General features: G+C 49.8%; 1 protein-coding gene across 1 annotated transcript in view; it reads right to left on the bottom strand.

Annotated features, from left to right (window-relative positions):
- Window positions 1–25,003, bottom strand: part of Flo1 (flotillin-1) — a 98,176-nt gene that overhangs the window by 26,692 nt on the left and 46,481 nt on the right. Inside the window, exons 9-10 of the mRNA XM_065439113.2 lie at window positions 21,078–21,215; window positions 1,670–1,876 (exon numbers count right to left, since the gene is read on the bottom strand). Of these exons, the coding sequence (XP_065295185.1) occupies window positions 1,670–1,876; window positions 21,078–21,215 (345 nt within the window). The remainder of the gene's footprint in view (window positions 1–1,669; window positions 1,877–21,077; window positions 21,216–25,003) is intronic.

Genomic DNA, 25,003 nt, shown 5'->3' with positions numbered 1-25,003 from the left:
GGATGGTCGAGGAAAGACACACAAGCAGCGTCCTTCAACACTTCAGCGCACTTCAACGTGATGCTTGCGATAACGGCAGACGGCTGGAAGCGGTTGTGAGGACGAGCTCGGGCACGATCAGAGATCGCTGGTAAGTGTGAGCGTTCGGTTTCCCCGCGTGCGAGTGGCCTAAGCCGCACCGACTTCGCATGGCTGACGCGTTGGTTCTTTCTTCTATGGTGGAACCACAATGTAGATGAAGCGGTCAGCGACCTGAACGGCAGGTCTGGTGGTTCCGACGCAGGTGAAGTTACGGTTTGCAAATGGTATTCATGTATTTTTACTGCAAAGTTATTCTATGCATGTTCCAAATCATTACAGTCTTACTTTTCAATTTTTACCGTTTCGAAAATGTCTCCATGAAATCCACCCGGCATAATGAACATACCCTGAACTTTGCTTCAGTACATAGGGAAAAAAGTGCGTTCATTATGCGAGTATACGTGGTAAATACCCAAAAATGTGGATAAGGGAAACTGTTGCTGTAGCTCAATTGGTAGAGCATCGTGGCACACATAATGTGGAAGATGTGGGTTCTATTCCCAACAGATGGAAAGTTTTTTTGTCCCCTTTCATTTCCCTTCACTTGATTTCTGCACTTCAATTACAAGAAATAATTTCCCCTTGCTTCCCTTGGCTTCATATGAAGGTTGTGATTAAGAAAAATCAAGCCCCTTCAGTTCCCCTTCTCACTAGTTGTTTATTGTATATTGTTGTCTATGCATGTTATATATTTCGGAAGATTAATCACACATAAATATTAGCTTGCAGCTTATTTTGTCTCTGGCCGAAAAAAATCTAAGGGGGAGGGAGTATCTTTTATTGCCTGCTCCTAACCTAAATTTATAAGTTGAATTCCTCACTTACACGTGCACAATGTTCACTGTGAATCTTAACATTGAACCATGCAAGGAGCCTTTCAGAGAGCAATAATTGGCATTCGAAATGTCAGAAGGCCTAGTTCTTTGTTCAGCGCCAAATGAGGAACACAGGACTTGAAAGAAACAAGCATATGCACCAACTTCCGACAGTTATTTGAAAAATAATGTGAACTTAAATAGAACTGTGTGGCTTTACACAACCCTGTGTGACATGATTGGCAAAAAGCAACCAAAAAACACCAAACCTGAAAAACAAACATGCATGTGCACATGGTTGGCATACTGCAGTCAACAAAACATCAGTAATGTTTTTTTTTTCTTGCGGGAGATATAAGGCAACAACGGCCAAAGATGCTTCAAACAATATGGCTTTGTGCTGCATCCATGATTTCTCTGGATGTATGATAACTAGCTAGGATGCTACGCTGTTAAAAAATGGGGTGATGATTACAGTTTCCTGTAGTGTATATATATATATCTTGTGTGCCTCTTCAATCCCTTGGTTTAGTGCTAAACAAAGAAATGCATCACAATCAACGCACCTAAACATTCATATTACTAAATAGGCAGGACAAATGGAGGGAACAGAAAGTGCTGTTCCTTCAATTTGTCCTTTCCCACAAGCTGTTACTCTAGCTGTAATATGTACCAAACAGCCTAAGTTAGCAAGGGCCTCTTTAACGCAAACAAATTTGCCAGAATAATAGGTAAATATAAGCATGAATCACGAACGGAGATGTGAGACTCACCCATGCAGCTGCAGACGAAATATTTCGGTCCTTGCCACAGACCGAGCCCACATTGACCCCTGTCAATTGGTGAACCATGCTGGTTGTCTTGGCTATGATGTCAATCACCTCGCCCGTCAGCTTGCCAGCTCCAACCTCGCCTTTACCCGAGGACACCATAACTATGCGTTTGCACTGGGAGATGGGCGCTGCAACCTCTGCTGCCACCTGCCACACAAGCATTGGAGAGATTAAGAAGCTATCGGGCACAGTTGTGCTTCAGTTGAAAAACAATGATACAGGTGCTCATAGAACTCTCCTTAACGTAAAAGCGACACTACACACACATGGGAATTTTTTTGATAGAGCAGCTGCAATTTTTGTTCATGTGTGTGCTGCAGCTTTGGTGAAAAAAAAAATTATTGGGTTTTGCATGCCAAAACCACTTTCTGATTATGAGGCACGCCATAGTGGAGGACTCCGGAAATTGCGACCACCTGGGGTTCTTTAACGTGCACCTAAATATAAGTACACGGGTGTTTTCGCATTTTGCCCCCATCGAAACGCGGCTGCCACGGCTGGGATTCGATCCCGCGACCTTGTGCTCAGCAGCCCAACACCATAGCCACAGAGCAATCACGGTGGGTAGCTTTGATGAAAGCTGGTTACTCCTCCAACATACGCAACTTAATACAGCATTTCCTTATTCTGCTTTCACATGTGTGGTGGTTCCAACTCTTGAAATGCACAAACAAGCTCACTAGTTTGCTATCACACCACAGTTTCATACCAATAATACTAGAGGCACATCTCGCACTGGTGTTTGTATGGGCCACAATATGGCTGCTAAGCCAGCATAGAAGTGTTGGCCAACATATCGACCTGTTATCTGTCCAGCCATTGCCTGTCTGGCTTCGAATAATACTGTGATTTCTTTGAAGTTAATCCATCATTATAAATTACTTTATGACAATAATTAGTGTTCATCATAATTTCTACCATGAGACTAGTTAGAAGAGACAAAGAATTGTTTACAACATTAAAACTGATTACCTATGACGAATGCTAGTGGCCAAATACCTACTTAGCAACCCAGATGCTGAAGTGTAGAGATAATTGCCAAGCAGGCAATTGGGTAACGCTGAGTTCTGAACATGACAACTAACTGCTATCAAGAAATGTAAGGCTAGCATACAATCCAACTACTAATAATAAAGAGCTGCGCTGTGCTTTCTAAATGAAGCTGTGCCAAACTGCAGCAATAATGAAGCTTAAGATTTCCCTTTAATGATTTTATTGTGAAAGTATGGGTACCACAGTTACTACATGAGTAGCAAGGTTGCTTTCAAGAGCCATACCATGAAAAAGCACAACAGAAGACACCCTGCAATGAGAACTGAAAAGGATGCCACAACCAGCAGACCGATTTCCAACACTAGTGCCTTTGCCAGCACATTCAAAAACAATTGGGAGGTTTAACATTTAGTTCAGCTATCAAGTATCTATGCTCTCATTTGCAGTGAAACCTTGTCTACTTGTGCCTGAAAGGAGCACTGAAAAGCTCTGTACAAAGCGCTGCCACAGTTCAACAGAAAATGAGGAAGCAATCAGAATGCACAATTAAGAAAACCACAGAAACCAGGCCCACAGATACACCCATCATGCATGGAGTTTAGCCTTCTTAAAAGCAATAGCTCATCAAATACAAGCACAATTTCCTCTAGCATTAAGCATGCACAAGTACTAAATACACTTGCCAGCTGATTTTAAAGGGGCCCTGAAGAACCCATCGGGCTAGTTAATTTCAACTAGCTAGCCTCGATCACAAAATTTAAGGACAAACCACACGCACGCTTGCCAGTGTGCGCTCACTCCTGGCCGCTCCTGGTCAGATGCCTTGGCAGACTTCGTAATGAGCCTCAAAATGTGCAAACTGGAAGTGGCTACTATGTGTCTGTCAAGATGGTGCAGGACAAAGCCATTCTGCACCACGTAGCACATCCAGAAAGCAGCATATGAGTGAGCATATGAGCTCACTGAGCGCACTGCGGCTCACTGAGGACAGCCACATTTGGTGTGTTGTAAGCACTCGTAAGCACCAAAATCTGAAATACAGTGGCATTTACGTTGTGGGCTCACAGTACGTCTCCGCGCACGGCGTCGCCAAGTGGCCCCCGAGAAGTGGAGCCTCATGACGCGGCACGACGGCGCACGGCGATAGACCCACCGCAGGTTCGAGCACCGAGCCGAAAGACCTGGACGGCTCTGGCCGTACGCATGGGTGCTCTCCCAGGAACACACGGCGTCCAGGACAGTTAAGGCGTTTATTGATCACCAATGGCCAACATGTACCAGACTGCACCCAAACACACGGAGTACACTCGGCGCCCGCGGTTCCCGATGGCGAGGAAGGCGGGTTACACGCCGCGTCGAACAATGGTTTACGCGCGCGGGCCGAAATGCGTTCGCAAACGCTACCTAGCGCTTCCCGTCACCGACAATGGTCTGCGACGGTTCGGACACGGAAAATGTGATGCACTGAGCGCCTGCGACTACCGCAAGGGCGGAACGCAAAGCCACTCAGCAAGTCACACTTACGCAAGCTGACAAAGCACGTGAACGTCCCCAGGCCGGGGCGTTGGGGACACAAATAGCTGGTCGCTCACGTACCTTGCAGCTTGCCTCTCGTGACCGGCGCTCGTCCCTCTCGCAGCACGACTCCTCCGCGCACGGCGATCGTCCCCAGTCGGGGCTTCTTCCCTACATCACGCCCCACGACCCAATCGCAGGGCCGCGTAGCATGACGTCGCGGGACGCGGCCGCGGCGCCCGGGGAAAACGGCGCGCGGGTCGAGGGGCAGGCATTTGGGAGAGGTTTTCCTCGCAATGGCGAATAAGTTCGGAGCCTTAGGCACAGCAACGACTGCGCCCCGGTAGACCGAAGGAACTCCCACATCCCTCTCCCCTTAAATGTCCCTACCAGCTGAGAAATAAGCCGGCGGCATGTAACACAAAGGAAAAGTCCCCTGTATCAGCCAGCACTAGATATTGCAAGGACGGCCTCCGTTCCAGCCCTTAAACACATATTAAAGAAAACGAGAACGATACAACCAGGGCAAATACACTAATAGCACAATTATTTAACACGTACAACAAACCCAGTGAAAATCGTGTACAACCATATAACTCAAAGGGAAAACTGTACAACACACTGCTCCAGAATACCCCCAGAATACCACCCCCCAGAATAAACGTACTGTCTGCTACACGAACACAGAAACATACACACACACGCACAGAGACACACGCTCACAAACAAACATTTAAAAAAGTTAAAGAACCCAAAGTACAAAATAAAACGGCAAGACGTCCCCGGAGCCTCAGCGCTCAGTCCCGAACGTCTTATACCAAAGCCGTCGCGGGCACTTGGTCGGCGGCCACCACGTTCGGATTCGTTTGTTTCGGCGCATTAATCCGTCGCTCTCTGTGGGCCACCTCTTCATCGCCTGGAGCTCCCTGCCGAACGAGCGCTGCGAATCCGGGGTCCTCCCGCATCTTCTGCCGGCACAATTGGGCCAGCTCGCCGTCTGTCAGCGCCGTCGCCGCGCCAAAAGGCACCGGGGGATCTCCCGCCGCACTCTTCTTCCTCTCCTCCGGGTGCATCCGGCCGGTGTAGTGGCTATGGTGAATAACAAGGGTCCCGCACTTCCCGCAGGTAGCAGCACCAGCAGGGAGGGGCAGGTGGGCGCCGTCCGCGGCTGCCTCCGTTAGAGTGAGCGTGTGCCCCTTAAAAGGATAGGGCACGGGGTGCTGGCACCTCTCCACTCTGCGCTGCGCGGGCCATGCCTTCACCGACACGTACCAGAGGGGTGCCGATACACCCTCCTGGCACGTCCAGGTGGCCACACTCCGTGTTTTCGGACTGGTCTCCGTAGCTGTGGCAGGCGGGACAGTCGTTGGAGCAGGGAGTATCCTTGCGGCTGGAGCGCCTGGCTGTGCAACCAAGCGCCGGCGTCGGCTGCGGCGGCGGCTCGAAGGGGCGACAAGGGCAGACGGCTTGCCCATCTTGAGCGCGAGTGCGCTGCAACTCCAAGCTACCGACGAAGGCAACTGTCGAGAGAGAATGACAGCGGGAAGACAGTTCCGGGCACCGGCAGCAGCAGTGCCAGCAGGAGTAGTAAATGCTGACGCCAGTCGTTTTCAAGAAGGAGCGAGCAGAGATGGGGGGGCACAGGATGGAGGGTCGCGAAGCCAGCTGGACGTGGTTTTCGTCCCCTTTTGCACGCGCACACACGAGGCACCTGCGACACGTGCCCTTAGGGCTTGCAACGGATTCGGGCGCAGGCAACACCAATGTCTGAGGCGTCCAATGTCTCAAACCTCACCCTCATCTGACGCTCCCATGGTCGCACGCCCCCCGCTTTCCGGGCACTTACGCGGCGAGTCTCAAAGACGAGACAACAAAAGAATGAGGGCACCAAGCGCCCCTCTACAGCTACGTACAATGGCGATGCGGGGTAAGAAGCGGGGCACTTTGAAAACAAGGCTATGCACACGGGGAAGGCTAAACCTATTATTCAAGCAAGAAGAAATACAAGCACTGAACAAACGGGCAAACTTTTTGACATCTAGTTAGGGCGGGCTGGAACCGTGGCGCGCTGGCCTCTATGCGGGAAATCTCGAGAGAAAAGAAACACTCGCTCGCAGAGGCAGAAAGCAAGAGTAACGCGTTTCTTTTACCAGAAAGGTCTGGCAACGCGAGGGCGAATTCACAATGGTGGTCGTCGCCTGAGGGGGTATCGATGCGACGGCCGAAAGCGGTCGGCAACACCGGACGTGCTCTGTTCCCCGGAACACCCGAGATCGCTGGGCTCCGGCGCCGGCTCGACTGGCCTGCAATGGTAGGCTTTCAAGTCGGCAATGTGAACGCGGCCCCTGGTTCTCCCCGTCTGAGGATCCGTCAGCTCATACACAAGTGGTGAAAGTCGTTTCTCCACTCGGTAAGGCCCCAGCCATTTAGGAGCCAACGCTGCGGAAAACCCTTTGCTGGCGTCACTAAGAGCGTGGTTGCGTTTAAGCACCAAGTCACCGACCTGAAAGCAGACGTAGCGATGACTCTTGTCATACTGAGCTTTCTGCTGGGCTCGGGCGGCTCCCAAGCTGTCCCTTGCTCTAGAGAAAGCGCGGGCAAGCCGGGAGCGAAGCTGCGCTGCGTACGAGGAAAGGTCCCCTGGCGCATTCTCAACCCCTGCTCGGCGCTGCGTAACAATGGTTAGCGGATTCGCCAGTTCACGACCAAAAATGAGGAAAGCGGGGGAGAAACTTGTTGAGCGGTTTTGCACCGTCCGGATGGCGAACGCGAGTTCGTTCACGTGGTCTGCCCAATCCTTCTGGCTCCTGGCAAAGGCCGTGAGCATCGACTTCACAGTACGATTAAAGCGTTCCGTGAGGTTGGCCTGGGGGTGGTAGGGCGATGTGAGGCGATGCTCGATCTGAAGGGATGTACACGTCTCACGAAACACCCGAGAAGTGAAGTAAGACGCATTGTCAGTAATCAAACGCTCCGGAAATCCAAAGCGTGTGAAAACTTCCATTAGCTTATCCAACACTGCCCGAGCCGTCACCTTGCGGAGCGGAAATAGCTCCACCCACTTTGTAAAGTGATCGACCACTACCAAAAGGTGCTGAAAGCCCTGTTTACTCTTTGGAAAAGGCCCAATTAAGTCGCAGGCAGCAAACTGCCAAGGCCGCTGACTGTCAATCGGCTTCATTAAACCCGGCGGACGGCCACCGCGAGATTTCACCGTCTGACAGACGTGACAAGTCCGGCAATAACGGAAAACGTCGCGCTTCATACCGGGCCAGGTGACAGTGTGGCTGAGTCTTGCAAAGACCTTAGAGCCACTGAGGTGTCCAGCCAGCGGTTCATCATGAGCGTAGTGCAAAAGTGCGCGCCTCAGACTTTTAGGTATCACCACCTTAAACGGGTTAATTGATTCATCCTCGGTAGCGATATATCTAAGCACGAGCCCATCGTGGTCCAGCAGGTAGGAATCTTCGGAAGTACCAGCAATAAAAGCTGGCCCGGGTACTTCTGCGCTCGTTGCAACACCAGCAACGTTACGGCGCTCCGTTTCCGCTACTCTACCAGCAATTTCCTTGCAAAATGAATCCTCCTGCTGGGCCTTTAGGAGCTCTTCTCGGCTGAAAATAATCGCGGTCCCTCCAGAGTGAGAGCCGGTTCCATTACTTCCTTTTGGAGATACCGCAAAGGCCTCGTTCTCCGGTGTCGTGGTACGCGGCTGTCTTTCTGCGGCTAACTCCTTCTGCACCCGTGCGAGAACATCATGCGCGGTGACATCGTGTTCATTAAAGGCACAGTCATGAACGGTTAAGTTACCACCATTGCCGGTCGATCTATTCACAACGCTCCCCTTTGGCTCGTTTACAACTATTTCCCCCACTGATGGAGAACTCTCGTCACCGCCCGGCTGTACAACGCCGAAAACCTCTTTTACCGCAGTCTCCTCTATAGGTGGGGACCCGAAGACGGTCTCCCTCTCTTCCTCGGCCACTTCACCGCTCGCACAGGCGGGCGTGTCGGCGGCTTCCGTCTTTCGCCGCTCGCCTCCGGCATCAGCCGGGTGGGGAAGCGGCGCACGCGAAAGCGCGTCTGCGACGACGTTCGTGCTCCCCTTTCGGTACTGCACCGAAATGTCGTAGTGCTGTATTAGAAGTGCCCAACGTGCCAGCCGACCCGCAGGTTCTCGAAGCCTCATGAGCCAGCTGAGCGCGCTGTGATCCGTCTGCACGACGAATTTCGTGCCGTCTAAATAGACGTCAAATCTCCTCAGTGCAAACACAATCGCTAAGCACTCTTTTTCCGTCACGGAGTAGTAGTTCTCCGCAGGGAGCAGCGCCCGACTAGCAAAAGCCAGAGGGTGCAGGACACCATCGAATTCCTGAAGGAGGACCGCCCCCAATCCCAAATCGCTCGCGTCCGTCTGAACGACGAATTTCTTGGTCAGGTCAGGCAATCTGAGGCGAGCTGTCTCGGCGATGGCTCGGGACAAGCCGCGGAATGCCTGCTCCTGCTCCGGTTCCCAATGCCACTCCACAGACTTCCCCAACAACTTTGTCAGCGGTGCCTGGAGTTTCGCACAAGATGGAATAAATGACCGGTAGAAATTGGCCATTCCGAGGAAGCGGCGGAGGCCGCGTACATCTTTGGGGGCGGGAAAATCCAGGAGAGCCCGGAGCTTCTCCGAATTCGGCTCAATGGAGCCTCCTCCTAGGGTGAACCCCAGCAAGTGGACTCGAGTTTGCGCCACTTGTGCCTTTGCCGGATTTAGTGTCATGCCCGCTGACCTGATCCTCCCAAGTATGTCCCCAACGTGACGTATGTGCTCCTCAAACGTTTCGGAATAGATCACGATGTCGTCGAGGTAGCACATGGCATGGGACCATTTGGCATTGCCCAGAACCCGATCCATTAGCCTCTGAAATGTGGCTGGGGCGTTGCACAGACCAAACGGCATTCGCTCAAATTGAAACAGCCCACGATGGCACGTGAAGGCGGTCTTTGCTCTGTCCTCGGGTTCCACCTCTACTTGCAAGTAGCCCTTAGCAGCGTCCAGAGTTGTGAAATACTTCGCTGAACCTAGGCTGCCCACAATTGACTCGATGGTTGGCAACGGATAGGCATCTTTACGGGTAAGTGCGTTCAGTCGACGGTAATCAACGCAAAGGCGGAAACTACCATCCTTTTTTGGAACCAGGACGACAGGAGATGCCCAGGGGCTATCGGAACGCTTGATGACACCGGTCGCCAGCATTTCGTTAAGCACACCATCGATAGCCTGTCTCTTGGACAGGCTAACCGGCCTGGGGTTGCACTTCAAAGGACGCGTATCCCCAGTCTCGATCCTGTGGCGTACAAGGTCAGTGCAACCTGGGTCTTCTGTGAACAGGTCGTCATAGCTGAACAGAACTTCGGACATGTCAGATTTTTGTTTGAGCTCCAGCCCTACCGCACGGGCGATCAAAGGGTGGAACAAGCCACCTCGCGCAGGCACGTCTATCTGAGCGGTAGTGCGCGCAGAATACTGCGCCAGAAAGGGCTCAACCCTCTTATCTAGCGCGTCGTGCGGGCCCGCCACTCGCTCCGCGGCGACACATGCCGGAGGGTCAGCGAAAAGCCTCAAAGGGGACAACGGTCCCACCCTATAGCCTCCATTCGCAATGTCTACCACTATACGGGTCTTACGAAGAAAGTCACGACCCAGAATCACGGGAACACTCAAGCCAGGCAAATGAATGAAGCGATGGCGCCTCGTTCGACCATCCCAACGAACAGACAGCCTCGTTGCCCCGCCTGCAGGAACGGAGCCGCTGGCTAGGTTAAAAATTGCTCGGCATTCGCGCAAGCGAACAAAGCGCTGCTGCAAGAGGGTCAAAACGTCGTCGCCAAACAAAGAGGCACTGGCCCCTGTGTCGAGGAGCGCGGAAAATTCGCGACCAGCAATAGTGACAGTGACGAATGGCGCGAATGCATCCGCGGGAAAGCCCGCACGACACACGGAGGGAGCGACAATCACTTCGGTCGGACGTGCGTTCACGCCCGACCCCCATCCCCGTTTCCCTGCCGGAGGGTGCGTCTGGGGCAGTAACGAGCAATGTGGCCCAGCTCACTGCACTCAAAACAGCGGGCTCCGCCGCGCGCATTCTGCGGTTGAAAGCACTCTGCCCCGGTCGTCGTCCTCCGCCCGCTGCGCTGCCCTCAGGCCGTTCGGGACATGCGTCTTCCGCTGGGCGCGCGCTGCTGCGGATTGCTTGGCGTATTTGAGGGGGCGGATTGGGCCTTTGCTCCGCACTGGCCGCGCTCCGCGCGTATGCATTAGGATCCAAGGCGCGTTCGCTGATTCCCCAAGCTTGCCGGTTTTCAAAGCCCACCGCAAAGGTGGAATGCGCGGGTGATTGCTGTTGGCGTGAACGGAAAAGAGTTCCCGTCCATGCACAGCGCGGCTCTAGCGCCTCGCTTGCGGGCGGTGGAGGGCGGTAGGCACGCATGGCCAGCAGGTCGCCTTGTATACGCTTGGCCTCGGCGGCCATGTCCTCCAGATCACGGAACCGACTTCCGCGCAGGTAGGCCGCAAAGGTTGGGTGAGCCTGCCTTATCACCCTTTCGACTCTCTCGTCGCTGGAGGCCGTCGGCTCCGCCATCTGGAACAGCTCCTCCATCGCTCGCACATACTCGAGGAGTGATTCGTCCGGGGCTTGTGTCCGCAACTCGAGCTCGCGCCGCATTCTACGATAGTAGTCGACAGGCAAAAATTCGTGGCGGAGAGCCGCCTTGAAATCTTCGAGCGTCGTTGCGCGGTGGCCGGAAAGCCTGTACCACTGTGCTGCTCGCTCTGTAAGAGCAACGGGCACAACACGAGCCAGCATTTCGCGGTCATCAAGCCCCACAGCTGCCTGATAGTGCGCCAAACTGTCAAGGAAGTCTGTGACACTAACCGCATCCGCGTACCCGCGATATGTGGCCCCAGCCTGTCCAAATCCCGCCTGCAGACGCTCCTGATGAGACGAGCGCGCCGGACGCGAGGGCGTTGCTTGGCGAAGCCACGCGACTAATTGAGTCCCTTTCGAGTGCCCTCCGGACTTCCTTGGAGTCGCCAAGGCACTTGCGGCCGGTGGTTAAGCTGGCAGTGCCCACAGCTGCAAGGTACGTGAGCGACCAGCTATTTGTGTCCCCAACGCCCCGGCCTGGGGACGTTCACGTGCTTTGTCAGCTTGCGTAAGTGTGACTTGCTGAGTGGCTTTGCGTTCCGCCCTTGCGGTAGTCGCAGGCGCTCAGTGCATCACATTTTCCGTGTCCGAACCGTCGCAGACCCTTGTCGGTGACGGGAAGCGCTAGGTCCAGGTCTTTCGGCTCGGTGCTCGAACCTGCGGTGGGTCTATCGCCGTGCGCCGTCGTGCCGCGTCGTGAGGCTCCACTTCTCGGGGGCCACTTGGCGACGCCGTGCGCGGAGACGTACTGTGAGCCCACATTTTGGCGCCCAACGTGGGGCGGTAACTGCCTTTGCATTGCTGCGGTGCGTAACGAGCCGAAAGACCTGGACGGCTCTGGCCGTACGCATGGGCGTTCTCCCAGGAACACACGGCGTCCAGGACAGTTAAGGCGTTTATTGATCACCAATGGCCAACATGTGCCAGACTGCACCCAAACACACGGAGTACACTCGGCGCCCGTGGTTCCCGATGGCGAGGAAGGCGGGTTACACGCCGCGTCGAACAATGGTTTACGCGCGCGGGCCGAAATGCGTTCGCAAACGCTACCTAGCGCTTCCCGTCACCGACAATGGTCTGCGACGGTTCGGACACGGAAAATGTGATGCACTGAGCGCCTGCGACTACCGCAAGGGCGGAACGCAAAGCCACTCAGCAAGTCACACTTACGCAAGCTGACAAAGCACGTGAACGTCCCCAGGCCGGGGCGTTGGGGACACAAATAGCTGGTCGCTCACGTACCTTGCAGCTTGCCTCTCGTGACCGGCGCTCGTCCCTCTCGCAGCACGACTCCCCCGCGCACGGCGATCGTCCCCAGTCGGGGCTTCTTCCCTACGTCACGCCCCACGACCCAATCGCAGGGCCGCGTAGCATGACGTCGCGGGACGCGGCCGCGGCGCCCGGGGAAAACGGCGCGCGGGTCGAGGGGCAGGCATTTGGGAGAGGTTTTCCTCGCAATGGCGAATAAGTTCGGAGCCTTAGGCACAGCAACGACTGCGCCCCGGTAGACCGAAGGAACTCCCACAACGTGAACATCAAAAATTAAATTTAACATGCATGCCATGGTGACGTTCAGTAGGTGGAGCATTGTGGGCACACCCCACTCTGCTATAGCCTTTGCAGTGCAAATCATTGAAGGAGTGGAAGCACTGTGAACGGTGTCTTTGATTGCCAATAACTCCACTTGTGCTGAATGCATTGAACTTCTTGCGACAAAGTATTTCTGAAATGCTCTAATTTAATTTCAAATGCATTCATCAACCTCGATAAAAATTGGTTCAGGGCCCCTCCCCTTTAAGACCTACTTGATTAATGTGACATCCCTGCGGCACCGGCATCTATGCAATAGAGCCAATACATGGCAGCAACAGAAATTTTGAGTGCCACAGATGTGTCCCTCAATTTTTCAGATTGATCCGCAAGCAGAATGCCACAAACATGACGGCCGCAAACAAAGTTGCTATTTGGGCTATCGCTTGTAAAAAGTCTCAGTTTTCTTGTCGAGGCGATTCCTTGGCTTCGGGAGTGTTGTATAACCACTGCATTCCATAAACTCGACGCGAAACTGCAACATGCTGTAACTTTGATCACTAATTTCAGATGAGGTGGCACTGTTTAGGCCTAGCAGGTAGGGTTGGCGAGTGGCAATACATTGCAGGAAGCTTGCCCTCTATATGTTTGTACCCATAGACTACTTCGGAGGCCAGGCATGAGATCACACGCACGGGCTGGACCGGCAACTGTGCGATGATGATGAATAGTGTTTTGTGATGCAAGGGCCAAGTATAACCAAAGAGCGCCAGGCTAATGGCAATGGGTTCAAAGTGAAGCTATAAATTATTAGCAATGGATATGACAGGGCTGTAAAGGGGCCTAAAAGACTGTCGCTGTAAAGTGCGTAAGAGATACATGTAATAAAACTATGACAATGACTATGAAACGTGCCAAGGATGCGAAAAATAGATTGTTAAAGAATTACAATGTGCTAAAATTGGTCACAGGCTAAAAATTCCAAAAAGCACTACTGCCGTACACAGCCTTTGAAGCGCAAGGACCTGAAGGCGTATGCAAGGACTACTGTCACAGCTGCATCCTCTGGATAGAGGATGTGCTACGAAACTATTGGGCTATTAACATGCAAGACCACATCATTCAAGAAATGTAGGACAGCTTTGGTAGTAAAAAGGGGTTCTTTACCAAGAAACATATCGGGATGGAAAGGGAGACAATAACAGTATGCTGGAGGAAAATGTTTTCTTCTTTCTCTTTCGGCTTCCCGACGCTCCATGAGGCCGTGGAGGACGGTCAGCCTCTCAAATCTACCACAGGTTGGAGGTTCATTGCCAGTCAACAGAAAATTGTGAGTACCATATGTGTATCCTATTCTGAGTCAATAGAATAGGACATCAGTTCTTCGTGTTTTTGTAATGGAGGGCCAGGAACCCAACTTTGGCTTAATCAAGTGGAGCTTATTTGTTTCAATGTTCCACAAGCGTTGCCAGTGGCTGCATAGCTTCGTTGGCAAAAAAGGCTCAAAAGGCAGCTTTAGCTCAGGTGCTAATATCTAAATACATGTAAAAGGAGAATTTGTTCTTCTCGGCAACCACTGCACCAAATTTAACGAGCTTTGTTGCATTTAAAACAAAAACTTCAAATCTAGTGACTGTTGGTTTCCAATTTTAATTTCATATTGTCAATTTTTTATAAAACATTGACGAAAACCGAAAATTCAGGAAACGAAACTATGACATTTACAACTCTAGCTCAGCAAGCAAATATGATATCACAATTCTGTGAATTGGAACTGATAGTACATTTAAAGCGGACAAAATTGGTATGTTACACATGAGTCTAAAAAATATTGAGTAATGTAGAAATACAGCTTTTGCAGAACCCTTGTACATAACGTAACAAATTCATGCAAGATATAAATTGACATATCGAATTTGTCCGCTTTGAATGATCTAATAATTTATAAACTTCGTGCAACTATTTCTTTCAGACTATCGACTTTTTGAAAATCTTTTTCGTAAAATTTATAGCCTAAATCGAAATTCCGCTTCCAACAGTCACTAGAATTTAAGTTTCTCTCTAAAATACAACAAACTTCAATGAAATCAGTCCAGGGGTTATCTCAGGAAAGCGTTTTTGCATTTTACATCATTTGAATAGGCCGTGTCGGAGTTGGGTCCGAGCTAAAGCTTCTCTTAAGATCTGTGGTAGGAATGCATGCGGTAGGATTAATAGCTTGCAATGCAATTAATGTGGCCATCTGGTCTGTTACATTATTACCCTTCATGCATCTATGGCCAAGAACCCAGCATATTGTCACATGTCTACGAGATGAATAAATATTGCACAAGTAAGAGTAAAGCTCAATGAAAGCAGGATTTCTCTGTTTTCTTAAGGATATTAGTGCTTTTACCACACTTAACGAGCCCATGAAGATTATTGCTTTCTCTAGTCTTAATTTCTTAATGCGTTTAACCGCAGACAGTACCGCATAGGCTTCTGCAGTAAAGATACTTGTATGGGGGTTCAATACACCTGATTCAGGGAAAGATGGACGAGCAGCTGCGTAAGACACTCCAGCATGCGACTGATGAATGGGTGTAGAATTCAGAACAAGAGTACTTCGATTAACGTTCTAAGAAATTCATAGCGATTTCAAGCTCAGGGGCTTTGTGACCTCAACAAAGGATACGTCACATTCTATCACCTGCCAGTCCCAGGGTGGCAATAGCTTAGGTGGAGGCAATAGGAGACGTTCGAGAATTGGGACATCCATTTCTTCGCTAAGTTCTCTCACATGCAGTGAGAAAGGTAGTGCCATAGAGGGTCTATTACGAAAAATTGTAGCACGCATCAAGTCATTAACGGTTGTAAAACATGGATGCTCCTTATTAAAGTGTACTTTGAGAAAATATGTGAAGCTGATGTATATTCTCTGAAAATGGAGTGACCACTCATTCGACTATGTATAGACTTTTGACGAGGCTTGTTCTAAATGCGCCAGTGGCCAGGCGGATACCCAGATGGTGGACAGAGTCTTGATTGATGATGTTTATTCGTGGCGGGGGGTGGATAGAGTCTAACATCTTTAGCGTGCTCGGTGCAGCAGAGTGATATACCACGGCACCATAGTCCAATCGTGATCAAATTAGGCTCCTGTAAAGATTCAATAAACATTTCCTGTCACTACCCCATGTTATGTGGGATAAGATTTTAAGTAAGTTTATTGTTTTTAGACATTTTGCTTTAAGACATTTTATGTGTGGAATGAAAGTAAGCCTGGAGTCAAGTATAACACCTAGAAATTTGTGCTCTTTGTTGACAGGTATTTGTTGTCCACACAGCTCTACAAAAGGATCTGGAACCAGGCCTCTCTTTCTTGTAACGAGAACACAAGAACTTTTTGTGGGGGTGGACCTTAAATTCATTTTTGTCTGCCCATTTGGACACCTTGTTTAGGCCCTGCTGTACCTGTCTCTCACACACAGTAAGGTTGCAGGATTTGAAACCTATTTCTAAGTCATCTATGTAGACGGTATAAAAAATAGCTGGTGGTAATGATGTACAAGGTGTGTTCATCTTAACGACAAAGAGCGTGGAACTGTGTACGTCAACCTGGGGTACCCCAGTTTCCTGTATGAATGTACACGACAGTGCATTACCAATTTTCACCCGAAATGTATGGTTGTGTAAGTAGCTTTCTGCAAGGTTTAACATAATGCTGCGGATGCCCAGTGCCGACAAATCGCGCAAGATTCCGTACCGCCAGGTTGTATCGTACGCCTTTTCCATGTCAAGAAACACTGACAAAAAGGATTGTTTATATGAAAGCATCGCGAATGTTTGCTTCGATGTGTATGAGATGGTCTGTTGCAGGTCGCCCTTCCCTAAAGCCACATTGAAATGGGTCAAGCATTTAGCTGGACTCTAGGAAATGTACGAGACAGCGATTGGATCAGTTTCTCAAAAAGCTTACGAAGGCAGCTTTATGACATGGATTATAATACGTCAGTTCTTTCTTATTTAAAGGGAAGCTGAAAGGTTTTCCAGAAAAAATGAGTGAACATCTGTACATAATGGTTTTCAACCCTCAGAATTCGAATATCGTATCGAAATTGAGCGAAAGAAAGCCCAAATATATTTTATTTCGACGAAAAGTGCAGCAGCGGACACGCCCAGCTCGCGCGACTCGTTTCCGCCAGTCATTGGTCGGTGCGCCTCATGACGTCAACTCTGCCGCTGCCGACCGCTGCCGCTACACATGAAGCGCGGTGCCAGGTAGTTTTGGTGCTGTTTTTCTGAGACAGTAATGGAAAATTTAGAGAGACTGCGTTTTTCCGAGGAGTTCGGCGTTACTCCCTACATGTACGAGCCGAATGTGAAGAGCCGGCCTCTCGAAGAAGCAAACGATGCTGGTGCGAGCAGTGCTTTCGACGCGAACGAAAGCAAAGTCTTGGGATCTCCTCGTGTTGGAAATGCTCTTTGGTGAGTACGTTTTTTGCAAAGCGATCTAGTGATCTCGCTGATCTTTCGCCGATCTAGTGAGCTAGTTTCCGGTCGAACAACTGTAGTGTTGTGTTCCTGCATGCCTCCTCGTGGAACGTAAGCGGGGATGCGATCATCGGCATTTGTGCGCTGTCCAAAGCTGTCGGCAATCTACAAAGACGGTTTAAACGCGTGAAAAGCTTCTCGGTTCATGCAGTACGTGTAGTGACCTTCATCTGTTGACTACTACTCACGTTGACTACCGCGCACGTTGACTACCGCGCACGTTGACTACCGCGCACGTTGACTACCGCGCACGTTGACTACCGCGCACGTTGACTACCGCGCACGTTGACTACCGCGCACGTTGACTACCGCGCACGTTGACTACCACGCACGTTGACTACCATGCACGTTGACTACCACTCTACATACACGCAGACGCACCAACAAAGGAATGCAGGGTCGATCGAAGCAGATTACGATGGCACGCACGCAGAAACAAGCGCGGTCAGGCACGGTCGCAGACGCTGCGAAGGAACGAAGCAGAGTTGACGTCACAACACCGCGGTTTCCGGTCTCCGCTCCGCTCGCTCACTCAAAGGGGGGCGGAGCTACAGCGCAATTTCAACCGACGATTACGTCGCTCCTAATTGAAAACAAAACCCCAAATTTTACCTACATGGTTTAAAAGGTTCCCGCATCCGTATATGAGCGTCCTATTGAATTCGACAGACTCTTCAGCTTCCCTTTGAGAGGCCCGCACCAGAGGTTAAAAGAAAATTTTCAGTAAGTCGACCTTTGGCGTCGCATCGCGAGTCTTCCCATATCACGTCATGAGCATTAACATCTCCTACAAGAATGTAAGGTTTGGGAAGCTGATAAATGAGGTTATAGAAGTCCGTTTTTTCGAGATGACGGTTCGGGAGTATACAGAGGGAACATACAGTGACCAATCTATTAAAAAGAAGAGCCTGAACTGATACTGCCTCAAGGGGCATCTGAAGGGTGACATGCTGGCAAGCCACAAACTTATCTGCTACTATGGCTACACCCCTGGAAGCATTAGCCTCATCACGTCTTTTTGGAAGATGCTGTGATTATGAAAAAAAATTTGTGTTGATAGGTTTCAGTAGTGTCTCTTGAATACACAGCAACTTTGGATTGTGTATGTAGTAATTCTATAATGTCGTCGAGGTTATGAATGAGCCCTCTACCACTCCATTGTAGTATTTGTCTCCATTATGATATACGTGTTTTGTGTGTTAAAAGCTGCGTGTTTAAGAGACCAAGATTAGCTCATGGGCCTTTTCCAGGCGGCATGACGCAAGCTTTGTCTTTCTTGGAGTGATCGCGAGAATCTCGCCGCTCCTTAGGCGCTGGTGGTGCCGTGTGGCTGGTGGTTGTGTCATCGCCTCTTGAGAGGCGCTAGACACATGCTCTTGCAAGCGCTGTGTTTGACACGAAGGCCTCATCTTGGTAGACAAGACCCTCGAGGCCACTGGCCTGGAGGTTGATGATCCCTTCTACTGAGGCAGTGGAGCAGTGCTAGCTGCAGCCGCCAGGGGGGGAGGGGGGATGGCATCACTGCCGCCTCACTGCGTGTGGGTTGGACAGCCGCCAGGGGCTGTTATGGCGCTGCCCCCTGACGCGCCACGGCAAAGCTTTTCTTGGGCAGGTATGAAACCTGCCTGCGTGCCTCCTTGAATGATATAGTACAGTCGAACCTCGATATATCGAACAGCGCGGTGATCGCAAAATAGTTCGATATAGCAAGAATTCGATATATAAAATCACGTAGAAAACACGTCAAAAACTAGCACAAATCAATCAATGAACCAATCGTGGCGCAATAGATACTCGCATGAAGCTTCAAACAAAGTATTTATTTCGTTCGCTGAAAGTACTGAAGCAGCGTAGCCTGCTTCATATTGGCAACCGCGTGCTTGACCACGGCGTCCTCAACATAGTCCAAACGGTCCACAAGAGACGGTCCAGTGCCTTCTATTGCGCCGCAGTAGCGGCGTACAACGGCCAAAGCAGCCACAGCCTCAGTTGCAGTCGGGAGCGGGGCAACATCAGCGCTTGCTGGATCAGCCTAGGCAGCGTCTTCATTTGGCCACTCAGCAGTCACTTCTGCCGCGATCTCCACGTCTGTTGACTCCGCCACTGTTCCGGTGCTGTCGTCACCGCCAACGAAGTCCTCAATGCACATGCTGTGTGGCTCAGCACCGACAAAGCACTGCAACTGGCTCCACGGCCGGTCTCTAGGGGAGCGCGCGCTCCCCTCGAGACCGGCCGTGGCTGGCTCCAAGCCGCCGCGTGTGTACGCCGCTACGTTCAAATGGCGCCCTCGGCGCAACCGATGTGAGAGCTGTCGTACGCAGCAGTCTGGAACACCCATCGCGCCGCCGCTATCTTCAAGAGTGTTGCGGGAAAGCTCGCCTCCTGTCAACAGAGCGCACTTGGTCTGGGGCGGCGGAGTTCGATATATCCATTTTACATCCAGCCCCATTCGAAATAAATTAAAAATGCATGCGATTTTCCACGTGATATAGAAAGTGTTCGATATACGCAATAATTCGATATATCCGTGTTCGATATATCGAGGTTTGACTGTATTCTCTTTTACTTTCAGCGTTACTATTTCTTTTTCTTTCTTCCACAATGGACAGGACTGCAAGTATGCGGTGTGCTCCCCATCAGAGTTCACACAGTGTAGTGAGTTTTGACATGATTCAGGGAGGCGTTCGTGAGCACTGCATTTTGCACAAGTCTGACTGGCTCGGCAGTTCTGTGAACTGCGGCCGAATCACTGGCACTTAAAGCATCGTAGAGGATTTGGGATGTACTGTATGACTGATTTTCACATACCCTGTCCCGATAGTGTCGGGCAGGTTGCTTGAGCCAAATGTAAGTATTAGGTGCTTGGTATCAATTTCTTTTCTGTCACGCCTCATTTTATTTCTTTTGACAGTGATCACGTTCCGATCATCCGAACCCTCTAGAAGTTCAGCTTCAGACAATTCTAACATGTCAGCATCGGAGACAATGCCGCGGGAAGTATTCATGGTATGCTGTGAAATGGCTGTTACTGGAACACCCAAAAGATACAAGTTTCCGCAGTTTTTCACATTGTTTCTGATCGCGGAGCTCTAGAAGAACATCACCACTTGCCATTTTCGATGCTTTGTAACTGGGACTGAAAACTGTCAGATTTCAAGACGACGAAGGGCGAGATCATTCTCTCCGTCTTTTCAGGTTTGTCAGAGTGGATTAGGTGAAAGCGGGGAAAGCTCTGTGTACGATTACAAAAACAAAGATATTTTCGATGCGCCCTCGTTTCTGAGGGCGATTAGAAAGCAGAGGAAAAGAAGTTTCCATGAAAACAAACATTCGGCAACAGTGCCAATCGCCCACCACAGAGCCCAACGAGGGGACGCAGCAAAGCTTGCATACAAATCTGCACAACGCCAGTCGTACGCCATCACTATAACCAAATATGTGGACCCAAAGTTGTTGGATAGCCACACAGGGTTAACCCTTGCCACCAAGGAGAAAGGAAGTAAATCGAAGAGAGAAGATGACAGGAAAGGCCGAAAAGTGAGAGAGAAAGACAAAGATTTGAGGAGAAAGATAGGAAAAGGCGACTGCCAGTTTCCTCCAGGTGGGTCAGTCTGGAAGTGCCGTCTATGTGAAGCAGAGGTCAAAGAGGCGCGTTGCCTTAAAGGCCTTAAAGGGACAACTGTGTGCATCAAGTGGTGTTCGAATCTGGGGGTGATCAGCTGGCAACAACAGTGAACTACTAAGTTACGTCTACTTACAAGACGGAACAGCATAGCTCATGTGCAGACAAAGCTCCAAATTAAATTTACGCAACACAGCCTATATTGACAGCTTTGCTGAACTGAGCCGTGCTTGCAAGCTTAATCTACGCTTTGCAACAACACATGACGCACAATTGGCTGTGCGACAAGTGAATTCAAAATATACCCATGGCCTTGACCACCACAAAATTTTAGCCAGATATTTTGTAAGAGACAACACAGGGAAAAAAAGAAACATTTTCTGCAGTACTGGCATCGTATAGAAATTTTACCACTGAAATTCATTTCTAAAATTCATGGCATGACTGTTGCACTGACCTTTGGCAGTGTGTCCAGCATCATGTCGAGGATTGCAGCCTCCTTGTACTCTCGGAATGCATCCGCCTTCTTGATGAGCTGCTCTGCTTCAGCCCGTGCCTTGCTCTCAATGGCAAATGCCTCAGCCTCGCCCTTCAGCTGCAGCAGCAAAATAAAAACAAGAAAGCTGTCGCATGAGCAAGGAAGGTTATATAAATGCATCAGAATGCATCCTATACATCCAGCTGTTGGCATAATAACTCCATTGCTTTCTGCTATAAAAGCATTCAGGTTCACTCGGAAAGCAAGCAATGGCAGGTAGGCAGGAAGCAATGCCCTTTTGTATGCTCAGAAATTTAAAGGGGTAAAAAAAGAAACAGGTAAGCCGGACTGAGCACACATTTTAAGTCTAAATTTGAATTTGAAATAGCCACCTTGAAGCCCCCCCACCCAAGGCGACCATCAAAAATATTTTGGTATGGCTTTTGGAGTGGATGGCACATCCATACCCACAAGTCCAAAACCACAATGGATGCCTTGCTCAGCAATGCAATTCTTTCACTTGCGTGATAAAATCAGAACAAACCAAACACCTGCAGAAATGCGCAGGTAAAAATGAAATGACGCCTGGCAACCGTGACATTTCCAGCTCCTGCCGAGTGCTTCCAGTGCTTGGAATACAGTCATGGCCTTTGAGATTGGCTCCTGTTACACTGAGGGAGAGCCACTGCTGAGGTTGTCATTTCATTTCATCACCAGTAAGCATTGCCAGACTGCTTTACAGTTCAACTGGGACAAAAAATATTCAAATAAAATTTTTATACCACACAGAATCTGTTTAAAATGTTTCCAGTTTGCTGTGGGAGGTACACAGTTCAGCATTAACTGCATAATTCAAACTAAAAAATTTGGTGTCATGGCCCCTTTAACTGCTTCAAAGGGTCAGAGTAACAGTGGTGGGCACAGGGTACTGCAGCTCTGTACTATAGTCAAACCTCGATGTAATGAACACAGATATAAAGAATGACTGGTTATAATGAAGTTAATAAGATGTTTTTTGCAGATTTCCATGTGCAATAAATATGCTTATAACGAATTTTAGATATAATGAAGGCATTTTCATTTGTGATGTGACTGTTACAATGGCATTTGGCTGTAAGCAGAGTCGCTGGCCACACAATTTTTAAGCATGCTATTTTGTAACACAAGATGCTGCAATAACTTCAGATGGCAATGGTGTGTTGTGCAAACCACACCCACATTTGTGATGCATACAGCACTTTACCTGTGCCCTTCTGTAGAAAGGCACCAGTGACCTTTAGCTTGTGTTGTATCACAGTGCTCTGTCTAGAATACAACAAATTGTTATGGACTAATGGGACCAAGATGCCTTGCCGCGCCTTTTGTGTGTGTGTGTGTCCCGTGAAGGCTTCCCGGCAGTGAACAGCACGCCGCACTCTCATGCATGGATGTTATCAGCATGATCGTGTTCCCCACAAGTTGTAGACGTTCATTCACACACACTGCAGTGAATTTTCGGTTCATCTTTCTCTGGTGGTGTTCATCTGCACGTATCTCTCATATACATGAGGCAATATCTACTTCTACAGTAAGCGAAGGTGCTGCAGCTATCCCATGTTCGCTCCGTCTCTCCGTCATATGCTTGGGTGGCAGCTCGAAACATATGTGTTCCAACTGCATGTCGCTGATGTTAAGAATGCGCTGGTTGAGTAATAGGCACACATTAGGTTATTGCTCTCAGGATCGTAATCAACATTCATTTTCGCGTGACACATTTTGCTGGTCTAAGGCGGCGTGTATTTTTATATGCCAGCCACATCCCCAGCTTCTTGGAGATCAAAAGAGACGCACCATCAGCCGAAACAAACTTTCTGAAATCAAAGCCCAAACAGGTCAGCATGAAATTTTATGCACAGAAGACGTACCCGATATCCTGCTTTTTCATGTCTTGTCAAGTAATGACAACTCCAACTCACCAATGTCGCCGGTGGGCAATGTGATCGCTGTGAACCGGGATCCTCGAGCTATCGTTTTCGAGGATGCAATCACGTGCGATTTTGAGTCTTGGCATCGGACCCGTTAGAGGCCATCTGTTGCGCTGTGCAAAGTGCAGTTGGCCTGCTGTGCGTCCTGTGCCGAGTCGAGTGAAATCTTGCAAAAGTGATCGTATTCCCATATGCAACTATATATATTTTCAAGCTGGCAACACATAAATGGGCCGACTACGCCGAGTGCGCGCCGGCCTCGCCGGCCGTTGACATGCTGGTAGCATGTTTACATTTTAATTCCACGGCCAGCTGCCTCGGCGTTTGATTTTGCAAACTTCGGGCAGCTTCTGGTTGCCTTTGAATTCCAGCTTACATGACTTCCTATCGGGACTGGAACTAGCTGGCTGCTGTCTGGCTGCCAGCAGGCTGCCAGAACTCCAAAAATCGAAGAGGCCCACTTTTATACTTCATTTCTTTTCATCTAAAGATTTGAATTTGGCTCCTTACACCAAGCCTGATGGGCTGTACGCTTATTTAATTGCGAGTTTTTCAAAAAACATGAATTCGAAAAAAAAGAATTGCATTTGTTCTTCACACACTCCTAATAACACAAGCAGAATAGCCAATCATAAGGGAAGTGCTGGTGATACTTATTACAGTAGGTTAAAGGGAAAACGAAGTGAAGCAAGCATACTTGCCTTGCTCAGATAGCTTTGTTACATTGGAGGCTTAATTGCACTTCCTGGACGAGAACCCGTCCAAAGTAATGACAGAAAGTATGTCATCTTTTGCGCTGAACATGTCTATGCACCTAGGACACAGTGCTATAATGTGAGGCTTGCCACATTGACATGATGGTGCCTGGCTCCTGTTTCTGCAACAGCGAGCCCATGGACTACAATGACTGCACTATCGTGGAAGCTAAGTGAATGAAGAGGAAACACGCAGAAGAACTAAAGACCAAAGTGAGCAGGACCCCGCTGGACCGCCTACAACAATTTGCATGATTGCCAATGTGCCTCTTGACATCTCAAAGAATTTAAATTCTGTATACAGACAGAATCTCAACACCCATCGGCACGGCGCGTGCATACACGAGCTCTCCGACTGAAGACAACGACCAGATCTGTCTGGAATAGATCCTGTTTTTACTTGTAGTGCTGGCGTGAGTCAGGGTCTGGGCAACACTTCAATGGCAACGAGGATGGGATTCTACTCCGGCATAACCTTCTGCTGAAGACAGACAACACCCAGGCATGGCATCTCGCCCACCAGTTTTCGATGGAACTGTGGGAAGCTGGGGTACCCTACCACATATGCCTGGAAGCATATTTTGAAGGACATGAAGTAACAGATCCCGCGAGGCGCTGCACCTTGCTGATATCTTAGCTGAGCGACAGCTTCATGTGTGTTCTGCAAGGACATCATCCTATTACCTCGGTCAACAGCTTAAACTATGACGATGCGACTTCTTTGGAAGATCACTACAACCACAGGCTAATGAAATTGCGACCAGTTACGCATTTTTTATGTGGAAGCAAAATGAAGGAGAGAGTGTCCGAGACGGAATCGCTGAACTCAGGAGGCTTGCCGAAAGCTGCAACTTCGGTAGCATGATAAATCATATGTTACGAGACCACATTGTTTACAGTATCCGGGACGACAACGCACGGTTTTCTTTGTTGACGTGTCACAAGCTGCCTTTGGAAAAGGCTGAAGAGTTTGCCAGGGCTTCCAAGAAGGTGTGAGAAGACGTCCGAGACAGGCAGGAGAATAGCATGGGGAACGGAAGCAACATCGTTAATGTCCTGCATCCACAGCAGTGCTGGAAGCCAGGAACACCAATCAGCAAAGTGGAAAGCAGTCACCCTCTGTGCAAACAATGCCACGGGCTGCACAATCCCAACCGGTGTCAACATCGAAGCACCAAATGCCGAC

The sequence above is a fragment of the Dermacentor albipictus genome, chromosome 1, assembly GCF_038994185.2.
Source record: "Dermacentor albipictus isolate Rhodes 1998 colony chromosome 1, USDA_Dalb.pri_finalv2, whole genome shotgun sequence".
NCBI classification, from domain to species: Eukaryota; Metazoa; Arthropoda; class Arachnida; order Ixodida; family Ixodidae; genus Dermacentor; species Dermacentor albipictus.
Note: the sequence above shows the minus strand (reverse complement) of the source record. Positions and strands in the feature narration are given on the sequence as shown.